The following is a 20,639-nucleotide window of genomic DNA, read 5'->3' as shown; positions in this document are numbered from 1 at the left end:
GAATTTCTGTTGAGTTTTAGACAGGCAACAGCTAAATAGTCTCGTGTTCCTCATCCATTTCCTTAATGGGTGGTAACCCCTCAAAAGAAGATTACTCCTTCTAATTCTTTTCTTTGTGTCCCTCAATTTTTGCTTAAAATTTTAGGATTGCATTCCTAGTGCAAAAGTACTGTACTTTGTGTAAGCTTTGGAGAGCAAAATATCTTCATTTTTTGAAGTGTATACAAATTAAACTTAAAAGAAAAATGAGACCAAGGATATTTTTGAATATAAACTCCATATGTTTATATGCATAACTTAGTGTCTTTTAAAAAATTGACCTGGCTTTTTTACATTTATAGTGTTTAATATAACATCATAACCAGTTTATGGCAAAAATTCTGGAAAATGCAGTAAAGTATAGAGCATGAATAACAATCAGTCATATTTCTAGCCAGGTGGGGTGGCTCATGCCTGTAATCCCAGTACTTTGGAAGGCCGAGGTGGGCAGTTCACCTGAGGTCAGGATTTTAAGACCAGTCTGGCCAACATGGCAAAACCTCATCTCTACTAACAAAAACAAAAAAGTTAGCTGGGCATGGTGCTGTGTGCCTGTAATCCCATCTACTTGGGAGGCTGAGGCAGGAGAATTGCTTGAACCCAGGAGGCAGATGTTGCAGTGAGCTGAGATCATGCCACTGCACACCAGTCTGGGTGACAGAGTGAGACTCTGTCTCCAAAAAAAAAAAAAAGAAAGAAAAAAAAGAAATCAGTTATATTTCTAATACCTAGAAGTAACTACTGCTAACATTGTGATGTATTTTCTTACAGATGTATAACTTAATTTGTAAGATGCATAGTATATAACATAATAAAATATTTAAATAATATGGTTTCCTTTAAAACAGAATTGTGGTTTTTGTGTGAACTTTTAAAATAAATAGCTTTAATATTTTCTTTGAGTTTTTCATAAATAGAATCATTCTTGAAATTTATATATTTTGGGTTTTGTTTAATACGTGACCTTTTCCCTATATAGTTGATCCTAGTCTGTTTCTCTCTTTCTTGACTTTCACTATCCTTCTTAAGCCTGTGATCACAGTGCTTCTCAAAGTATTTGTTAGAGGCGAGTCCTTCTCCTGCTTCCAATTTGTGGTGGGTTAATATTGTGCATGACCATACAGAGCTTGTCCCATTTGTGACTCCCCATGGGAGTTTGAAAACACTTGATCTGATCTATATTCAGTGACAGGAGGTCATTGATTAGAAGAAGTTCAAGTGTTGTGGAAGTTTCTAAAGTGCTTACTTGCAATTTCTGCACTACTTTAAACATTTTTTGTAAAGAAGTGATAAATAAATATATGTACCTGTGCTTACTCAAAGTGTTATGGGTCAAAGAAGGCTAATATATCTTTATTTTTCTCAATTTTTACCTAAGTAAAAATAATTTGCAGACTGGCATTAGACTGGGGACCACATTTCAAGTTGCTTTACTCTCTAATCAGCATCCATAATCCTCATGTTTACAGAATTACCTTATTTTCTTTATCAAAAGAGAAAACTAAAATGGCATGAATTATTTTAACTTTCTGACCCCCAGTGAATATTATGTACACATGACACACACCACAAACCATTGTTAATGATCTAAAATTGGTTCAAATGTTGTGTTATATGTTTAGAAGTACACTGATAAATAAAACTTGATAATCCCTGTCCTTTAAGAATTTAAAGTATGCCGGGCGCAGTGGCTCACGCCTGTAATCCCAGCACTTTGGGAGGCCGGGGCGGGTGGATCACGAGGTCAAGAGATCGAGACCAACCTGGTCAACATGGTGAAACCCCGTCTCTACTAAAAATACAAAAATTAGCTGGGCGTGGTGGCACACGCCTGTAGTCCCAGCTACTCGGGAGGCTGAGGCAGGAGAATTGCTTGAACCCAGTAGGCGGAGGTTGCGGTGAGCTGAGATCGCACCATTGCACTCCAGCCTGGGTAACAAGAGCGAAACTCTGTCTCAAAAAAAAAAAAAAGTTTAAAGTGTAAGAGTTTTGGAGTCTATAAAATTTCGATATAATAATAATAATAATAATAATAATATAATGAATGCAAAAGTGATATGCAAAAGGTGTGAGGAAGCAGAAAGGGTACAGACAAACTGAGGATTCAGTTCTTGGATTAGGTGATACCTTAGTTGATTATTAAATAATAGTAACAGTAAGGGTAAGCAAGTATTGTAGGAAAAAGGTGTGGAATGGGAACTCTTTTAAAAGGGTACCTACAAGTACTGTGTTGAGGTTATTGTAGAAAGAAAAGATTGGAAGCAGGAGACTAGGAGGCTGAGATTATGATTTATAGGCATTGATTTTTCTACCAGGATAAGTAGACAGCTCCTTAATTGCAGTTTCTGCACATTTTTTAAAGTTAGTTTGTGAGTGTCCATTAGAATCTCCACATCTGTTTCATTGACAAACATAATAATTGGGGCATACTTAGCATTTCACTATCCTAATTTTTGGTTGCTAAATCAATTTATCATGACCGTAAAGTAATGTTGCTCACTTTTCCTGTGTAATCTGGCCAGAAGCTGGAGTTCTGATCATTCAATCACAAATGACAGTTTATATAATGAAACACAAAAATACTAAGTACCCTTTTTGTTCCCCTGTGATTTGATTTTGTGTGCAATTCTTTGCTGACATCAAAAGTCAGGAAATGGGTGATTAAATAAGAATAAATTTTTAAAATACTAAAAGAATAAAATAATGAAAGATGGTTTTTGATTTTCAATTTAATATATTGTAGTTAGTTTAATTTTAGAATGACTATGTGCTGCTTCAAATCTTTTTAGCAAAGAGGTAAGAAATAAATGTTTGTGCTTGTGCTTTCTCAAGGTCAAAGGCAAATAATAAAAATTTGTGTTTCCCCAAAGTAAACAAAATCTTTTTCTTTAAGACAGTCTTAAAGTACAGGGGCTTTTAAATTTGCTCAATTTTTTTTTTTTTTTTTTTTTTTTTTTTTTTTTTTTGGTATCTTGAAGAGAAAATACTCTTCAAATGGCAGGAATTTAAAAATGATCATTTTAGTATTTTAGTTGCTTTTACCTGTAAGCCTAATTATTATTTGTAACTTTCAGCCAAACAATCATGATAGCATGTGTGAGCCCTTCAGACAGAGACTTTATGGAAACGTTAAACACCTTGAAATATGCCAATCGAGCTAGAAATATCAAGAACAAGGTTATGGTCAATCAGGACAGAGCTAGTCAGCAAATCAATGCACTTCGCAGTGAAATCACACGACTTCAGATGGAACTCATGGAGTACAAAACAGTAAGCAAATGAATTTGACCTTGCAGTTTGTGATACATCTAAGACTGGCACATTCTGAACATAATAATGCCTTTTTGTGTTAGCTTACACATACGTGTCTCTAGTTATCATAATCGCGGCCTCCTTCCTTTTGGAGGTCAGAGTCTCTGGTTTTCTTTGTGAGTAGTCTTTAACTATATTCAGTCTAACCTAAAAATTGTTTGTGCAAAAGTTTTCCTACTCAATAATTTTTTTGTTTTTGAGATGGAGACTCCCTCTGACACCCAGGCTGTAGTGCAATGGAGTGATCTCGGCTCACTGCAACCTCCGCCTCCTGGGTTCAAGAGATTCTACTGCCTCAGTCTCACAAACAGCTGGGATTACAGGCACCCAGCACCACACCTGGCTAATTTTTCTATTTTCAATAGAGATGGGTTTTCACTATGTTGGCCAGGCTGATCTCGAACTCCTGACCTCAGGTAATCGTCCCACCTCAGCCTCCCAAAGTGCTGGGATTACAGGTATAAGCCACTGCACCCGGCTAAACAATTTCTTTAGTAACAAATGCATTGCGGAATGTTCTACTAGAGGAGAAAGGATTTCTTTTGCCTTGGGATTGGTAAGATAAAAGGGCATAGTCATAGAGTATGCTTAAACAAAACTCTTATGTTTTTAAGGCTCCCCAGCCAACAAGGACATATTTTCCTTTACTAGGGTAAAAGAATAATTGACGAAGAGGGTGTGGAAAGCATCAATGACATGTTTCATGAGAATGCAATGCTACAGACTGAAAATAATAACCTTCGTGTAAGAATTAAAGCCATGCAAGAGACGGTTGATGCATTGAGGTCCAGAATCACACAGCTTGTTAGTGATCAGGCTAACCATGTTCTTGCCAGAGCAGGTATGTGGATAGGGTGGAATAAATGAGGGTTTAGCTTCTGGACGGCAAGGAACATTCTTTGTGTTCACTAATTACCTAGCATAGTTGAAATAGAAATGCCAGTCTCTGTGTATACAGTCTGTGGTTTAAAGTTGAATACCTAATTTTAAAAAATAATAAATTCTTATATAAACAAAATGTTCCCTTTGTATGTTATCTTATGATCTGCTCTATAATGAAGGACAGAAAATTTACTGTAAAAATTGTGCTTTAAAGAATTGTTTTGTTTCCTGACTTTTTTTTCCTCCTGTTTTGTTGAAGTCTTAATTTAAAGGACATTTTTTATTTCATATTTTGTCTTCCAGGTGAAGGAAATGAGGAAATTAGTAATATGATTCATAGTTATATAAAAGAAATTGAAGATCTCAGGTATAGTTCATATTCTATAACATATAATGCACATGTTTATTTTGGATTTTGTAATATTATAGTATTTGTATTTGTTGGGCTTATTGTTTAGTAGTTGTCTGTGGTGCTATTTCAGCCCTTTGGTGAGGTTAACATTAGGGGACTGGTTACTTATCTTTCCCTTAATATCATATTCCAGGCTCCTTTCCTCCCTATTCTTCCCATATTGTCATCTCATATTATTCTCCTACTCTTACTGCTGTATCCCTTATTGGGTGCTTCCCTAACTTGACATACAAAACAGGCAAAATTTATGTTGCTGAAGTTATCTTTGATGCCTTTCCTCCATATGCCTCTTCCCCCGTCACTTGGGAATAGATCAATATCTACACGTCATCTCCAATTTTTTGAATCTCCTGTACTCTTTTACATCTTCAGCTATTCTTACATGTAAATCATGGCATTCCTGCTAATTTGCCTGCCCCTCTGTGGTACGTCCATTTACATTTCATACGACAAGCCACACATACTTGCATATGTCAACACCATGATGGGGGCTGGGGCAAGCATGACATACAGAGTTCACACTCTAGGTTGGGCAGCATGCATAAATCATCACATGCAGTAAACAGAATGACCGCATTTAGTTAAAGGATGCTCATGCCTGATGTAGGAATGTGGAGGGGACGAGACTTGGGGAATAGGGTTGGGAAAGAAGGTTAAGTCAATTGTATTTTCAGGTTCCGTGGTTTGCCATGATGACTGAGCTATTTTTCCCTTGAAGGAAAACTCCAGTCACCGTCATGGGGGAGCATCTTAGTAGTTCAAATCTCACTTCTGCTAACCATTTGCAGAGCATAAGCAAATGGGAGGAGATCATCTTTCACAGTTACCCCTTCTCTTTCTCTTCTGGCTAAGAGGTTCTCAAACGGTGTGACAAGTACTGCCTCCACTGTTCCTGCCTCCACAAGCCACACTGGATGTCTTAAATGTTTCAAAAAGCAAAAACAAATGAAAACACATCCCAATGTGGCGATATAGTTATTCAAATATAATTTTATTCTGTGTATGTGTGTATGTACATATATATGTTATACATATATCTATCATTTTTCATGCTTCATGTTTTTGGCAGAGATCTTTGGTGCACTGCATCCTGTTTCTGCTCAGCAGCCAGTCTGGACTTGCAGTTTCTACCCCATGTTGGCAGTACTGTTCCCTGCCTACTGCTAAAAATTTGTTCTCTGACCAGTCTTTCCTGACTTTGTTGACCCCATCTTTACCATTCCCTGAGACACAACTGATAGCTCTAATTTTTAATTCTTGAAGATCCTCTTCCTGCTCCTAGGCTGCTTCTCTTTCCTCTTTTATTTCCTTGGCCCTTACCAATTGTTAAGGCTGATTGCCTGTTCTAGTTCTTATGCTCTCCTTCCTTTCCTCTGCTCTGTATTCTAAGGTTTACCTCGGCTTATCTCACTATTAGGCAAATTGCTTGACTAGTGTCCTTATTTCCCAGAAAACTGCATGAATCACTTCCACTCCTTCTAGTGGCTAAAAGCAGCATCTAATATCATCCTTCTTTAAAGTCTTGAGTTAAGACTATTCCTTCCTTAAGTCATTTAGAGAACAGAGATGACTCATGGGCCCTGTGTTCAATTGCTGATCAAATCTTTCCTGGTGTAAGTTAATACCTTGTTCCAGATTATCAACTTGTGTCTGATGGCTCTTTAATTAGGTGTTTCCCACCCCTGGGGAGTAGTCTTCTAGAATGCCAGGATTATAATTTACATATGGGATAAGCATAAGTGAACCTTGAATTCAAATTGGATTACCTGGATTGAAATTTAAGCTTCTATTTATTAATAAGGTGTATGACCTTGGGCAAGTTACCTAACATCTCTGAGTTTTAGCTTATTCATCTGTAAGAATGAGATAATACCTGCTAATCTCAGAGTTATTATGGGGCTCAAATAGAAGAATAAGATATAAAAGTTCTTAAATATAAAGGTATCATAAAGGCCTAAACTGTTATAAATATCTGGGTCCAAATTCTTACATTCTGTTTTTAAACTGCTAAATCCTACTTCAACCTATATTTCTATCAAAACTATATCTTAGGAAGTTATTTATTCACAGCTCTTTAAACTTAATGCAAATTTATGTTGAGTTATTGCTATGTGGGAGTATTTCTATTTTGCCTTATCATTTTATTATAAACTAATAGTAGTTACCGTTTAATAAATTTACATGTCACATTACTTGTGAGATAATAATAATTACTAATTAATTAATCCTTGTGTTTTTTAAGACGTGAAAAAATTAGTAGAAATTTTGAAAATATAGGAAATGTAAGAGAAAATTAAAATCATGCTTATTCCCATTATTCTAAGAACTGATGTTAACATTTTGATATATCTCTTCAATATTTTTCTAATGAATACTTTAACACAAATGACACCAGAGTGTATATTTTGCTTTGCTATCTATTCTTTGAGAAATGGTAATATATTATGAACATTTTTCAATGTTAAAAGTTTCTACAATGATTTTTGCATGGCTTCATATAGTACTGTCTTATAATTCATTTATTTAATTCTCAGCTGTTAATAATTACAGTGTTTACAACTTTATGAAAAAAATGCTTTTTTTTTTAAATATAGTATTAGTCAGGGGACTTTTAAATTAATTTTGTCATTAATTCTCATGACAATCCTAGGGAGGTATGTATTTTTATCCCAATTTTACAAAGGGAAGAGTGGGGCTTTTTGAGACTTCATGACCTTGGATCCAATGAATGACAGCTGGCATGCAAGCCCTCAGTGTGCTACTTCCCAAAGATGTTTGTACACTTCCCCTCATAGCTCATTCCTTAGTCTCCTATTAAATGAAGTGTGGGAAGTAGCAAGTGGGTGGCTGAGGTGTGAGGCTATTGGGCCACACAGAGTCTTGGAGTGTCCCTTATGTTATGCTGAGGTGCAGGATCTGAGAAGTAAAGAGACAAAGAGACAGGACACTGAAGAACTGGTGAAGAGCAGCTGGACTTGGGGGTCCATGTAACCTATGAGCAGAGGTCAGTGGGGGTCCCGAATGCCCAGAAGCATCTGTATTTATTAGGTACAAGAAGGCAGCAGGGTTGTAAGTGAGGTCATCATCTATAGGCTTAGTAATAGGGGATACATAATCATGTGAGTCACAAGCGAGGGTACCACTCCATTATGTCACCTGGGCAGAGAGGTGGGCTGTGCACAGTAGGGGGCCATGCCTTGTGCAGTAGTAAAGGGTCGTGTACAGAAAAGGAGTTCACCCCCATTAGGTCACCAAGGCAAGGAGGTGGGCTATGTGCAACAGGTGTTATGCACAACACTTCTCATCTGGAGGCTGGAGACTTCAAAGGATTTCTAATAGAAGGATACTGTAAGCCAATGCAGTGGGAGCTGACAGACTTGTGCTCTTTTCTTTTTTTTTTTTCTTTTCTTAAGATATTTATGGGAGGATGATTTGAGCTAGCAAAGAAGCGAGAAAAGACTGTCAGGGTGTACAGCCGCTATGACTGGTCACACCAGAGGGGTTCTTCTCCCTTGGTATTTCCAAGATCTCAGGCCTGAGGCCTACTTTCCACAGGAACTGGATGCAAGGTGCTACAACTCCTTTATCAGGAGGAGAGGCTCTTGCTCCAAGTCTGTCATATAGTGTCTGCCCTTTCAGGCAGGGATGCTACCACGTGAGTCTTTGGTTTTTGTCCTGGTCTGGCTGTTTTCCCATGTACTGCTTCTGTTCTGTGACTGCTCTAGGCATTCCTCCTACTACAAACTACTATATGGTTATATAGAAGAATTATATAAATCAGCACTAAATGTGTCAGTACAGCTCTGACTACATTACCTATATGATTATATAGAAAGATTATATAGAACTAAGTATGTTAGATGTAAGTATTAAGTATGATTATATAAGCTAGATATATGTAAGCAGTAAGTTATACTTCAGGTGCTAATTCTATAAACTAATATATGATTATATATAAAGGATTACATTTAAAAAAATAGCTGGGTAATAACACTATAAGATATTCTTCAGGCACTAATTATGCCTGGGGTCTGGACAGTTCTCCTTCCTCAGTGCCCATGGTGGGGTGTTACCCACATGAGGGAACAGGAAGAGAGAGAGAAAAAGAGATGGGGAAAGAGAGAGACGTTTTCCCTGTAGCCCATACAAAAAGCAGATTCTGTTAATGTACCCTGGAGTTTGTGGAGGTAATCCCTAAAAGGCCTTCATCAGCACTAGGATCAAAGATGTATTAGGTATGCCCCTACCAAATGCAGACTTTTAACATTAGGTAGAAATGCAAATTTTTAAATAAAATACCCACATTATTTATTACATACTAATAAAAAAGCCAATTAGAATACAGATCGTTATTGTTAGCTGATTTATTATATTTTATTCATTCTTAGCATTCATTATTATGTACCCAGGCTTTCTAATAGAAATTAAAAATATAGAAAAATGTAATATATTGTTTGCACTTTTCCATTGTTTGATGATCATGAATTTTAACTTTGAGTTTTTTACGAATTTTCTCTAAAACAATTTTGAGGTCATTTAATTAACCTAGAAGTTTGTTCACAGCTGTTTAACCATCTAAAAAACACTGTAATTGTTCTACTCACATATGATATCACATTTATAATAAAACAATTTCACTAAAGAATGTGTAGGACCGGGCGGAGTGGCTCATGCCTATAATCCCAACACTGGGAGGCTGAGGTGGAAGGATCACTTGTGTCTGAGAGCTTGAGACCAGCCTGGGCAGCATAGTGAGACCCTGTCTGTCTCAAGCTATTTCAAGAGTAGAATGAGTAATTTTTGTAGGCCATGAAAAAGCGCTGAGCTGACTATGCCTTCCAGAGCTTAGTGGTTACAAATAATCTATCATCTTTCTCTGAAATATTTGAACATACGGCAAAGGTGCTTAGTAATATAGTGCTGACAAGAGAGATAGCTTGCATTTTCTTATTATTTTTCTGTCTCAATCACTGTTATGTCAAACTAACCTTGAAAATCTATTATATATAAGTAAATACTTGTATTTTTGATGGTTTAAATCAAATAGAAATAAGGGAATTGGCCTAGAGGACTCTCTGAGTCCTTTTAGTCTCAAGAGTCTAGGCTCTTTCAGGATTTCATTCGGTGTCTTCACATGTTACGATCAGTGTGTGTATTATTCTCCTGTCATTATTAGGACTGCTTGAGCAATCAAAAGAATTTTTTCAATTATCAAACTCAAGTTTCCTTGGAGATACCATCTTTTCCCACACTATATTCAGGAGCCAGATGTCTGTCAGCCAGTTTGGGGCAAATTTGACAAATTATTCCTTGCAAAGTTTTGGAAATGCTATTATTGCATGATGAATGAAGAACTGGAATTAAGGGGAGCATGATGCTTGTGTATTTTTTAAGTTTAAATAATGGTTTTACAAAGCAAGGACAACTGATGCCCACTGGCCAGAGCTCAAGTAATCTAATTAACACTAGCTTCTGAATATGTGGAATTCTTTTGAGTACTAAGATTATGATTGTAATTTTATAATTATTCAACCGGGAAATTTGAAAAATTTCTTAAACTTTAATGTTTGTCAGCATTAGTTTGTAATTATTTTTATTATTTTGTGAGAAATTTATTTATTCTAAAAATCCTTATCTTGTAGCCATGTTGAAATGCATTTTGGAAAACTTTTTAGCCTCCAGACTAACTCATTTAAAATGTTCCTGCCTTATTGCTAGAGCAGTCAGATTCATAGCGACAGAAAGTAGAATGGTGGATGCCAGTAGCTGAAGTAGAGGGGCTGCAGGGAAGCTAATGTTCAATAGGTATAGAGTCTCAGTATGGGAAGATGGATGGTGGTGATAGTTGCAGAACAGCATCAATTTGCTTAGTGCTGCAGAGCTGTGCACTTAGGAAATAGTAGTGTGGTTCACTTTATATTGTGTATTTTTATCCACAGAGAAAAATGCTCCATATTTAAATATGTTTTTATTTGTTAGGGCAAAATTATTAGAAAGTGAAGCAGTAAATGAGAACCTTCGAAAAAACTTGACAAGAGCCACAGCAAGAGCGCCGTATTTCAGTGGATCATCAACTTTCTCTCCAACTATACTATCCTCGGACAAAGAAACCATTGAAATTATAGACCTAGCAAAGAAAGATTTAGAGAAGTTGAAAAGAAAAGAAAAGAGAAAGAAAAAAAGGTAGGATTATAAAATCACTGCTATATGAATCTCTATTTCTTTTTCAGGGTATTTTAATTTGCAATTATAAAGAGCATACATAGTCTCATGAATATGTTAGCATATGAAATAAATCACTATGTTAGCTGAAATTACAAGTATATACTTTTTAATGGTTTATCTCTACTTATGTGTTAGAAAAATAAGTTTAATTATAATAATATGGTAATGAATATTATTTAGACTATGACAATATAAAATTACTGTTAAAATTATTTTATTTCTTAAATAGCTGCTTTTGCATTCCATTCATTTTGCTTTTCGGCAAAGCTTGCTATACCATTACAACTCAGTGTTTTCATTTTTTCCCCATTTCCTAATGCAATTAAGTAGTCTCATGGATATTTTCATCCCTGTCTAGATTAGTTTAACTAAAGGCTAAACTAATCCATCAGAATGTCATTTAATGTCATTTGGTCTCTTAAATAGTTTCTGCAGGGCTTTTGATTTGATTATATAAAAATTATTTTTGCTATTTCAGGCTTTTTGAATCTTCCAACAAGGAGTTACTCAGCTTTTCACCACTGTTCTAGGCTTTCTCTTCCTTGCATCCTGATACTATGTCTTCCTGAAATCAACTGGGTGCAAAGCAGAGGAAGAAAGTGAAAATTTAACCACTTGTAATGTGTAAGTGGTTAAATACTCATAAATTCTTTCCATGTTTACACATTGATTCAATGGTGCAGTCAAATTACTTATGGAGACTATATTTTGACCATGCCAGTCAAATTAAATTTAAACATTTTTGGCTAGATATTCAAAAGGAAGCAAAGTCATCTTATTTGCCATGTGATTTGTTACAGGAGGAATGCTTTGTAGAATTGTTGTAGACATTTAGCCTACCTGCTGCTTTGTTCAGTTTATTTAGAAATGTATTTAGGCAGCCAGGCATTTCTTCCTGGAACACCCAGTTGATCAAAGTCATTGGAAGTTTAAACTCTTCAAATTAACTCTGCTTTCTGTTCTTGAGTTTAAAGAGAATAATTAAAAGAAGGAATTACACATTATGGTTAGTAGGCATTGCAATATTGAAATTGCATTCTTGAGATATTAATATCTTAGATGTTTTTAATGGATCATTGGTTATGGCAGCATTAAGTAATGTATAATGATTAGCTCTCCCCTTATGGAGGGCAATTAAAACTGAAATAATGATCATAGGATTATTGAAACTAATAATCCTTACTGCTTGAATTAACAGGAGACTTGCACATGACTTGTCACTTACTTGTAAAATCCACTCTGTAGTTGGTCAAAATGTCAAATGGTATGACTTGTTTTTAAAGGTCTAGTTCATTTGTATTCATGATTAAGTAAGTATAAGCAAAGGTTATTTTTTAAGGTCACAACTGATCCCACTCTTTCCTTTTGAAGTAATTTAGAGATATTTCCTTAATCACCTGCTGAATATGACTAATGAAAAATAAATAAAGATCCCAATGGGAATCTTGGCTATTTTTGACATTTTAATAGTGATTGTGACTAATTCAGTGATTATGGTAGTTGTAATAATTATTACAATAAAATTAATAGTAGTTGTTAATACTAATAAGAACTCACCAAACAACTGGATATAAACATAAAAACCTAAGTGAAGAAAATTTATTTCCTAACAAAAAGACACTTAATTAGAGATAAAATATTTGTGAGCAAGCCAGATAAGAAATAAACGATAGCTTAGAATGAGAAAAACAAACTTTCTAAAAATTAATACACCTATAGAGTACTATATGAAAACATTTTAAAGAGCATTTTCACATATGCTATAGTGTACCTTTGTACACTGACACCTATATAATTTGTGAGCCTAAAAATTTTTTCTTGTGCATGATACAGCATAATTATAAACATTTTAAGAGCCAACTTATAAATTGTTATTGCTGCATATAAAAATTTATAACATTTAATAGAATATGTCTTACCCTTGGATTAAAAAATGAAAACCAATTCTGTTTTACTCAGTTTGATATTTTGTTCATTATACTTTGATCCCAATAACTTTCAACTGTATACAATATCAATTTCTATTTTTAAAATGTAGGTAAGCCCTCATTTAGCCAACAGATTCCCTACTAGTTGGAAAAACAAAACAAGTTTACAATAAACCTAGAGTTCCACACATGTTTAGGACAGCAGCTTTACTAAAGTTAGTGCTCAGTCTTCTGCAGGAGCTTCTTGGAACTGATAGTCCTGTTTGGATGCATTGATTCTGGTTGAGTTGCATTCCATGCTTCATGTTTATCTATTTTATTTGTCAGAGAGGGCATTACAAAATGTGAGTCTGCCTCAACCTTACACACACAGGACGTTCAATTAAAAATCAATTGTTTGAAACTTTGGACTAATTTTCTTCTAGTAAGTGTTATAAATACATGGTGTCCAGATTTCCCAGCTCACTCACATGAAATGACTTCTGCCCATTTTATAGTATGGTAAGAATAATTCAGAAGGGAGCAAGAAAAGGCAAGAAAGGGGAAAGAACTTTCTTTCCCTCTCATGGGTGTAGGCCAATCTTTGGGGGAAAAAATGGGAATTTCTGCTTTAGCCATTCGTTCTTACTGACCTTCATATGTCCCCTTGCTACCTTGATCCATTCCTCCCTTATATGGACCAGTTCTCATGTAATTCTGCCCTACCCTGAAGTGTTCCCAGTTTCAAAATTATCTGCTTTATTCTCTGATCTCCTTAAATTCAAACTCAGGAGCAAAGCCATTTGACTAAAGGAATTCATAACAATGGAAATGACTGAAAACCAATAAACTTGCTTTTTAGGGTTGTTTGGAATTTTGAAAGAGGATACATTAATCCATACAACAAAATATGTTAGGCAGCATAATCGAATGAAAAAAAGATAGAGTAGGAAAGATTTTTTTTTAACCTTCCTGTGTTTGTGAGTTTCTAAAACCTGTCTGGGACTTGCTTGACATTTGGATTCAGTTCTTCTAAGCTGTCCTGGCTTTCATAGCTGCCTACTTTCTTTGTCACTGAATTCACAAATTCTTTGGAAGCTCTTTGTCTTTTAATTTGTTGTTTTGTGTTGTAGATTTTTGGTTGCAGTTGCTACAGGGCCTCTGACAATGTAAGAGTTGATAGGAAGAGTGGTAACTAGATCATTTTTATGTCAGAAGCTGCATTTGTGTTTAAGAAGGATACCACAAATGTTGTTTGAAAGTTTCACTGTCTTCCGCATCAAAGTCTTTATCAGAATTATAACTGAGGTTTTAAGGTTTGCTCTTCTACCTTTTTATGCATGTTTTCTGTTGAGCTGTAGAATAATCCAGAGGTCTAGATAGTAAGAAAATAAGGGCATTTCAAAGATTATGGATGTCTTATTGACCAGGTTATCATCCTCTTAATAACTGAATAAACTATGTTGCATATCTTTCAGTTACACAAATGTTAGAATGGTTGGCAACAATTGCCATTCTTTCTCTTTAACTGTAGAAGAAGCATTGTGGGAACTAAGTGAAGTAAAAACTGGTCTCCTTTAAGTTATGGAGAGGTGTTAGATTATTAGTTTATTTCTCCATCCCTTCATTGTCTTTTTGAACTATTGATTGTAATGGTTTTTAAAAAGGCAATTTAGGAGGCATCTAAAGTTTATGTATTTGCTAGCTCTTATCAGCTATATATTTTAATACAGATTTCTTGTACAAACTAACAAAAGTCTGTATATTGAAAATAGAAAATCCGAGTTCTTCATGAGGGAACCACATCCTCTGAACCATTGTAGTTCATTATCATTAGTATAGGCCTGGAGTAGAGATAAAAGTTTTTAGCATTTTTTGTGTTTATGGATGAGGAAAATTTATCATTCGAACATTAAATCCCATATTTTTGGATATCTAGCTTTAAATGACTTGTAATATAAAAAACTTCACTCATCAATCAGACTGCACTGATTTGCATTTAGTGGTGTTGGGTTGAAACTCTAGAAATGTACTGACTTCTTAGGCAGTGGCTTTACTTTCCTTTATCTAATCACTATACTGGACCATTTGATAACTGGTATATATTACTTTGTAGACAATTTCTCAGAAAGATTGCTAGTCTCGTCTTAAAATGGTGGTATATAAGTTGATGCGAAAATAGTCACAGACTAATAAATAAGAATCACATGGGAGCGTATATGTTATGAAACTAAAATGAAAAGCTGGCTTGATGAAAGAGCTCATACCTCTGATTCAGTCTCTTCATTCCAAAATATTGATGATTCTGGAAAATATTTTTGGAATTCTGGGCAGAAGTGTGCTATCTCAGGATTGCCATATACTTAGAGCCTAGCACATCTATCTTTTTGTCTACATGACAGATATTGGTATACAGTACATTCCATTAAGTAAAGATCCCTAAGTTTTATTATTGAATATTCTTTATTTTTGAAAACCTTTACACATAGTATTTCTTGTATTTTTTTTTTTGTTAAAAAACATTCTTACTAATGGAAAGTACTACATTTATCCCCACCTCTTTTTTTTTTGCCACTATTGCCTTACAGATACGCCCTTTCAGTAGTTTATAATAATTAGTAAACTCTTTACTCCTAATATAAAATTTTATTTTCAATTAATAAAATTACAGTTTTTCACAGATGTCATAACAACCATATTCATTTGCCTGCAATACCATTTCATGTATAACTTTGAAATCAGATTTTTTTTTAGATTTAGTGATATACATACATAGTATATTAAAACAGAAAGTATGTTTTTAAAAGTAGTATCCTAGTATGTAGTATTAGTGGTATTTTCATATTATGGTATAAAGGCATTACTTTGTGAAATTCTTTTAATGATGCCATTGAAAGTTCTTCTGTAAAGGTTTAAAAGAAAGAGAACATTATTGAAAGTGATCCTTGTTAGGGGGAAGCTGAGTAAATTGATCAGACTAAAATAATAATGGCATCAAATCATGCCTGATCCTTGTCACTTTTATAAATTGAAACTATACATTTTGCTGCTGCATAATTTCAACTGATAGTCTACTCTTCTTAGATATAATGCTGCTTGATTTTCTACTTACTTTTTATTCATACGAATGTATTGCCTTTTTACTGTGTATTGTCCTTTGATGATATCTTTTAAAATTTATTTTAAAGTCTCCAAGCTCATGTATCATTTTTACCTTCTTATCACTTTCGCTTTTTACTGTCTGGTTTGTCCTTCATTGGCTTGGCCTTCCAATACTGTGCCTCGTGATTTTGAAGGCTACAGAAACTTGAGGAAAGCAATCGAGAAGAAAGAAGGTTGGAATATTTCCCAGGTTTTTTATTAAAATGTCATTTAAATACTTAGTTGCCATTCACAAGGAAATGTGTTATAGAATTATAGATTGTTTCACACTAGATAAGCTGGGGTGCTCAAAAAGTAATGATTTTATAAAAATAACAAGAACACTGTAATACATTTTTAAGAAAACACTTTTAAACAAAATTTTCACTAGATACTTGAATTAAAATTCAGGCAGTTTCAGGTGATTATAGAACTAACAGATAATTATGATGATTTACCTTTTGTAGGATAAAAATAATCCTAAAACCTCCACCATTTGATTTACTTAAAAAAAGAAAAAAAACGACAGTAATTCTTTGTCTTACAGAAACTTGTTAGCAGAGCAGAAAATGACATTTTGTTGTAGCACATGCTGAGTAATGGGTGGGCCTCTGTCTCTCTTCTTTATTTGGTATAATCTTTACTGGGAAAAAAAAAAAAACTATTAAAATGACAACAAACAAAAGGAAACTGTGGCCTTATCACAAGTAAGATTTATAAGACATTATTAAGGTTGAAATAGAAAAAACAATTTTTGCTTTTCAAATGTATTCAAAGTGGCATCAAAAACAGGATATTTGCTTTTTTTCATTTGAAACTTGAGCAAAATTTAGAATTATGTTCTTGATCTCTCTATGGTAAAAATTTGCATTTTACTGATTTAGAATTGTAGTTATTTAACCAAGGATCAAGTGGTATTTTCTGTCGTTTCAGAACTTTTCTTCATAGATTTTTCTAAACAAGTCTCCAAATTACATAGTCAAAATGATTAAGAAAATATATTAGTTTCAAGGTAATATTTAACTATATTGGAATCCCTACTTTAGAAATTCATCTTTTTCTTAAAAATAAGAACTAGAGAACTTACACTATACAATTAGTTAAATGAATATCTTACTTTAAATATCTTAAAGCTTAAAATTTATTTCTTTAAATTATTTTATAATTCATATTTTATAATTATATTTAGTATGTTATATAGTATTCTAAAGTTTTTATACTTATATGCCATAAGTCCATAGGTTCTCTAAAGTATTCTATACTTAGGTTATAATTTTAATTTTGTAAACATCATACTATAACTCACCTAAGCAATACTTATTTAGGACAACCCATTTATTAATGAAATTAAATTAAGACATTACAATTGTGAAATTTCTTCTATTCTGAAACGTCAAAATAAGATGCATCATTAAAGTTGTGTTTGGAAGCATTTAATCATAAAATATTCAAGTCCTTTAAATGTAGTCTGTGAAAGGAGTTCACTTCCAACTTTATATGATCCCTGAAGGATAGCAAAAGCAGAGTGGTTCGGTGGTTACAGAATAACTTCTCAAACATAGTCGTGTATACAGATCTCATAGGAATTTTGATAAAATGCAGATTCTGATTCAGTAGGGCTGAGATGGAGCCTGAGATTATGCATAAGTAACAAGCTCCTAGGTGATGCAGATACTTCCAATTTGTGAGCTGAACTTTGAGATGGTCTGGGAGTCAGGATAACTGGTTTTAGTCCTCTCAAGGGTATTAATTTCTCCAGGCCACAGTTCCCCTTTTGTTTGTTAAATGAAGGGGTTAATTGCTAATGTTCCTTATAGCTCCCAAGATTCTGATTCTATATAAAGTACAAATTTAAATATCTTCCATTACTACTTAGATACTTATTTTAGGTATCAATTTGCCTCAGTTTACTAAGGAAAACTTGAAATATTTGAGGGATAAAAATTATAACTATCAACTTGTATTTTTAAAGCTTAAGCCTTTAAATTAATAATGCTGATTTTCCTGCATTGAAGTGGCATGAATGACTTATATGAGTTAATGTAGACGTGAAAGATAGTATTTGTTTAACTAGATATCAGTGACTTGGGGTGGGGAGTAGAAGGATATGTTGAGTCAAATGTTTGGAATAAGGTGGTTGTATGGCTGTAAACTTAAGTAAAATGTGATTTGGTTGGAACTGGAAGTAATGCAGGAACGGACAATAATGAAAACTGTGTTTTGTAGCAGTCACAGTTGAGAAAGGGAGACTACACAGGGGAGGGAATTGGGAGAACTGCTAGGGAGATGTCTCCCTAACAAATTGTCCTTTCCTAGCCCTGGCCCCACACCTTAGTATAGCACTGTTCAAGTACATGCTGCTGGTCTTTTAATTTATGATTGGATGAAGGGGGAATTTCTTTCTAGATTTTCAGCTTGAACTGCCTGATGGTGGAAAATCAACAGTCTTAGTATATCGTAAGCAACCTAAGAGAGGCATTCAGTGTATCACATAAAATTATTTCTTGTTTATCATAACAGTTATTTCTAGGTGGTTCCTAGTTTTCTTCAAGCTCATTTTTCTCCATCTAAATTATTTAGCAACACTCATAGAACCCTGTTACAATTTACTTCATTCATTTCTAATTAAGACTGTTGTATTAGTACTCCTACTTATACTTCCTTCTCTCTCCATATATATGCTGTCTCCCATGCATCTTTATGCATCTTTCAAAGTGTACCCTTCTGCTCCAACTGAGCTAGTGCATGAGACACATAGGCATGTTCAAATAGAGGTGTTCATGCATAGTCACAGGGATTGATTTATTTAACAAGCACTTACTACACATTTATTATGTGCCAGGCCCTGGGTACTAGGGATGTAATGTGTAGGCAGACAGACAGGATCTCTTTCCTTAGGAAGCTTACTGCCTAGTGAGAAATACAGACACTAAATAAATAATAAAATAAACATAAATGGCAAACTCTGAAAAGTGCTTACAAGAGAAAAGTTTTATATTCATAGTGCTCTAAATAAAAAAATAATCTCTGAGAATAGAAACCTAGAGTTAATCATTAAAGTTATAGTTATAAAAGGATCTAAATGAGATTAAGATTTTAGCCTAGAAGCTAAAAATAAATCCATGTATTAGGGAAATTATTGAATATAGAAGAATATATGAAAAAAATGACAGCTGTTATTAAGCTATTCTGATAAAGTTTTTAAGTTTTTTTTCTAGAGGAATTTTACTTGAAGAATAATTTTACTGGAATTTTTTGATATTTATTTATTCATTTATTTATTTATTTTTTTTTGAGACAGAGTCTCGCTCTGTTACCCAGGCTGGATTACAGTAGAATGATCTCGGCTCAGTGCTACCTCTGCCTCCTGGGTTCAAGTGATTCTCCTGCCTCAGCCTCCTGAGTAGCTGGGATTACAAGCACTTGCCACCACATCCAGCTACTTTTTGTATTTTTAGTAGAGACAGGGTTTCACTATATTGGCCAGGCTGGTCTAGAACACCTGAAAGTGCTTTTTAATGATTTGAAAATGCTACTATAGCAAAAAAGGAAATAGTTCACATGCAGATTTATTTAAAGTCAACTTTCTTAATATCATTTAGCTTAATTTGTGAGTCTAGTGATCAGTAGTGTAATTTCTGTACATAGTTGGTTGCTAAACCCACAAAGAATTAGAGTTATTTGGGTGTACAAAACTTCTGTCTTTTCCTCAGGGCCACCAGGACTGAATTAATTTAACTATAATATTTCCCTGACATCAGTGTGTAGTTATGGCTGTAGGTACTAGGTAACTGAAGAGGAGAGCTTCCAGTTATAAGGTGATTCTTATGGCAGATCCTGGAATTTTCTGTTCAATCAAAGGGCAGCCTGAACTTCAGTTTTTGGCATGCAAAGACCCATTGTGTGAGACTATAATGAGAAATGGTCTTCTGCTGTACCGGCTGCCTAAGAAAAAAGAGCCTGTGCCAGTACCTGAAGAAGACTTGAATGCAATGATGGATGTAGCTAATGTAGACAGACTTACTGTGGGCAGATTTAATCTGGATCTTTAAATTTACTCTTAAATGTATTAGGACATCAATAAAAATGTAGTTTTAAAAATATCTTCGTATTTATATGAGAGGAGATTTTTGATTCAGATGAGAAAACAAAAATGTTTGATTGTTTTTGAATTTAAGGCGCCTTATATTCTAGTTGATTGGCGGCTACTGTGACTAGTTCTTAGGGTTGTATAGGTGTCATGCTTTAGGACATAATCTATTCCTCAGTGTTTTCTGAAAATAAGCTTTTCTCCAAAGATATACATCATGAAACTATTGATTGATTGGCAATTTCCATTTTTCTCCAAAGCATCAGGTAGAATAGTTTTGCTCAGTTAAGTGACCAACATTTAAAGTTTGTTTTCACAAATCATTGATGGCTTTTAAAAATCTGAGAGAAACAAATGAATAATTTTCTTTTCTACTTTAACTCTATACCCTTATGTTCCTTTTTATAGTGTGGCTGGTAAAGAGGATAATACAGACACTGACCAAGAGAAGAAAGAAGAAAAGGGTGTTTCAGAAAGAGAAAACAATGAATTAGAAGTGGTAAGTATGAAAGGATGAGCTTGTCAATTTTAGTAACCAAATTTGGTTGTTTTTGGTTGCTGATAATGTACTAACTTATATGTAGAAAAGTGAACTGCTTATAATGCATCCTGTTCAGAAGGTCTTTCTTCA

At 34.3% G+C, this 20,639-nt stretch overlaps 1 protein-coding gene across 16 annotated transcripts in view; it reads left to right on the top strand.

The window, feature by feature from the left end:
- KIF21A (kinesin family member 21A) overlaps window positions 1-20,639 on the top strand; it is a 155,408-nt gene that overhangs the window by 84,833 nt on the left and 49,936 nt on the right. For 11 of the 16 annotated variants that reach the window (XM_074403063.1, XM_074403071.1, XM_074403070.1 and 8 more), the window contains exons 8-13: window positions 3,114-3,309; window positions 4,003-4,192; window positions 4,537-4,600; window positions 10,625-10,828; window positions 16,074-16,112; window positions 20,417-20,507. In XM_074403063.1, the coding sequence (XP_074259164.1) occupies window positions 3,114-3,309; window positions 4,003-4,192; window positions 4,537-4,600; window positions 10,625-10,828; window positions 16,074-16,112; window positions 20,417-20,507 (784 nt within the window). The remainder of the gene's footprint in view (window positions 1-3,113; window positions 3,310-4,002; window positions 4,193-4,536; window positions 4,601-10,624; window positions 10,829-16,073; window positions 16,113-20,416; window positions 20,508-20,639) is intronic. The other 5 variants (XM_074403068.1, XM_074403067.1, XM_074403075.1 and 2 more) reach the window with 1 other exon arrangement.

Source organism: Saimiri boliviensis, chromosome 7 (assembly GCF_048565385.1).
Source record: "Saimiri boliviensis isolate mSaiBol1 chromosome 7, mSaiBol1.pri, whole genome shotgun sequence".
Classification (NCBI taxonomy): Eukaryota; Metazoa; Chordata; class Mammalia; order Primates; family Cebidae; genus Saimiri; species Saimiri boliviensis.
The sequence above is the reverse complement of the archived record's forward strand: the minus strand, read 5'-3'. Positions and strand labels throughout refer to the sequence as shown.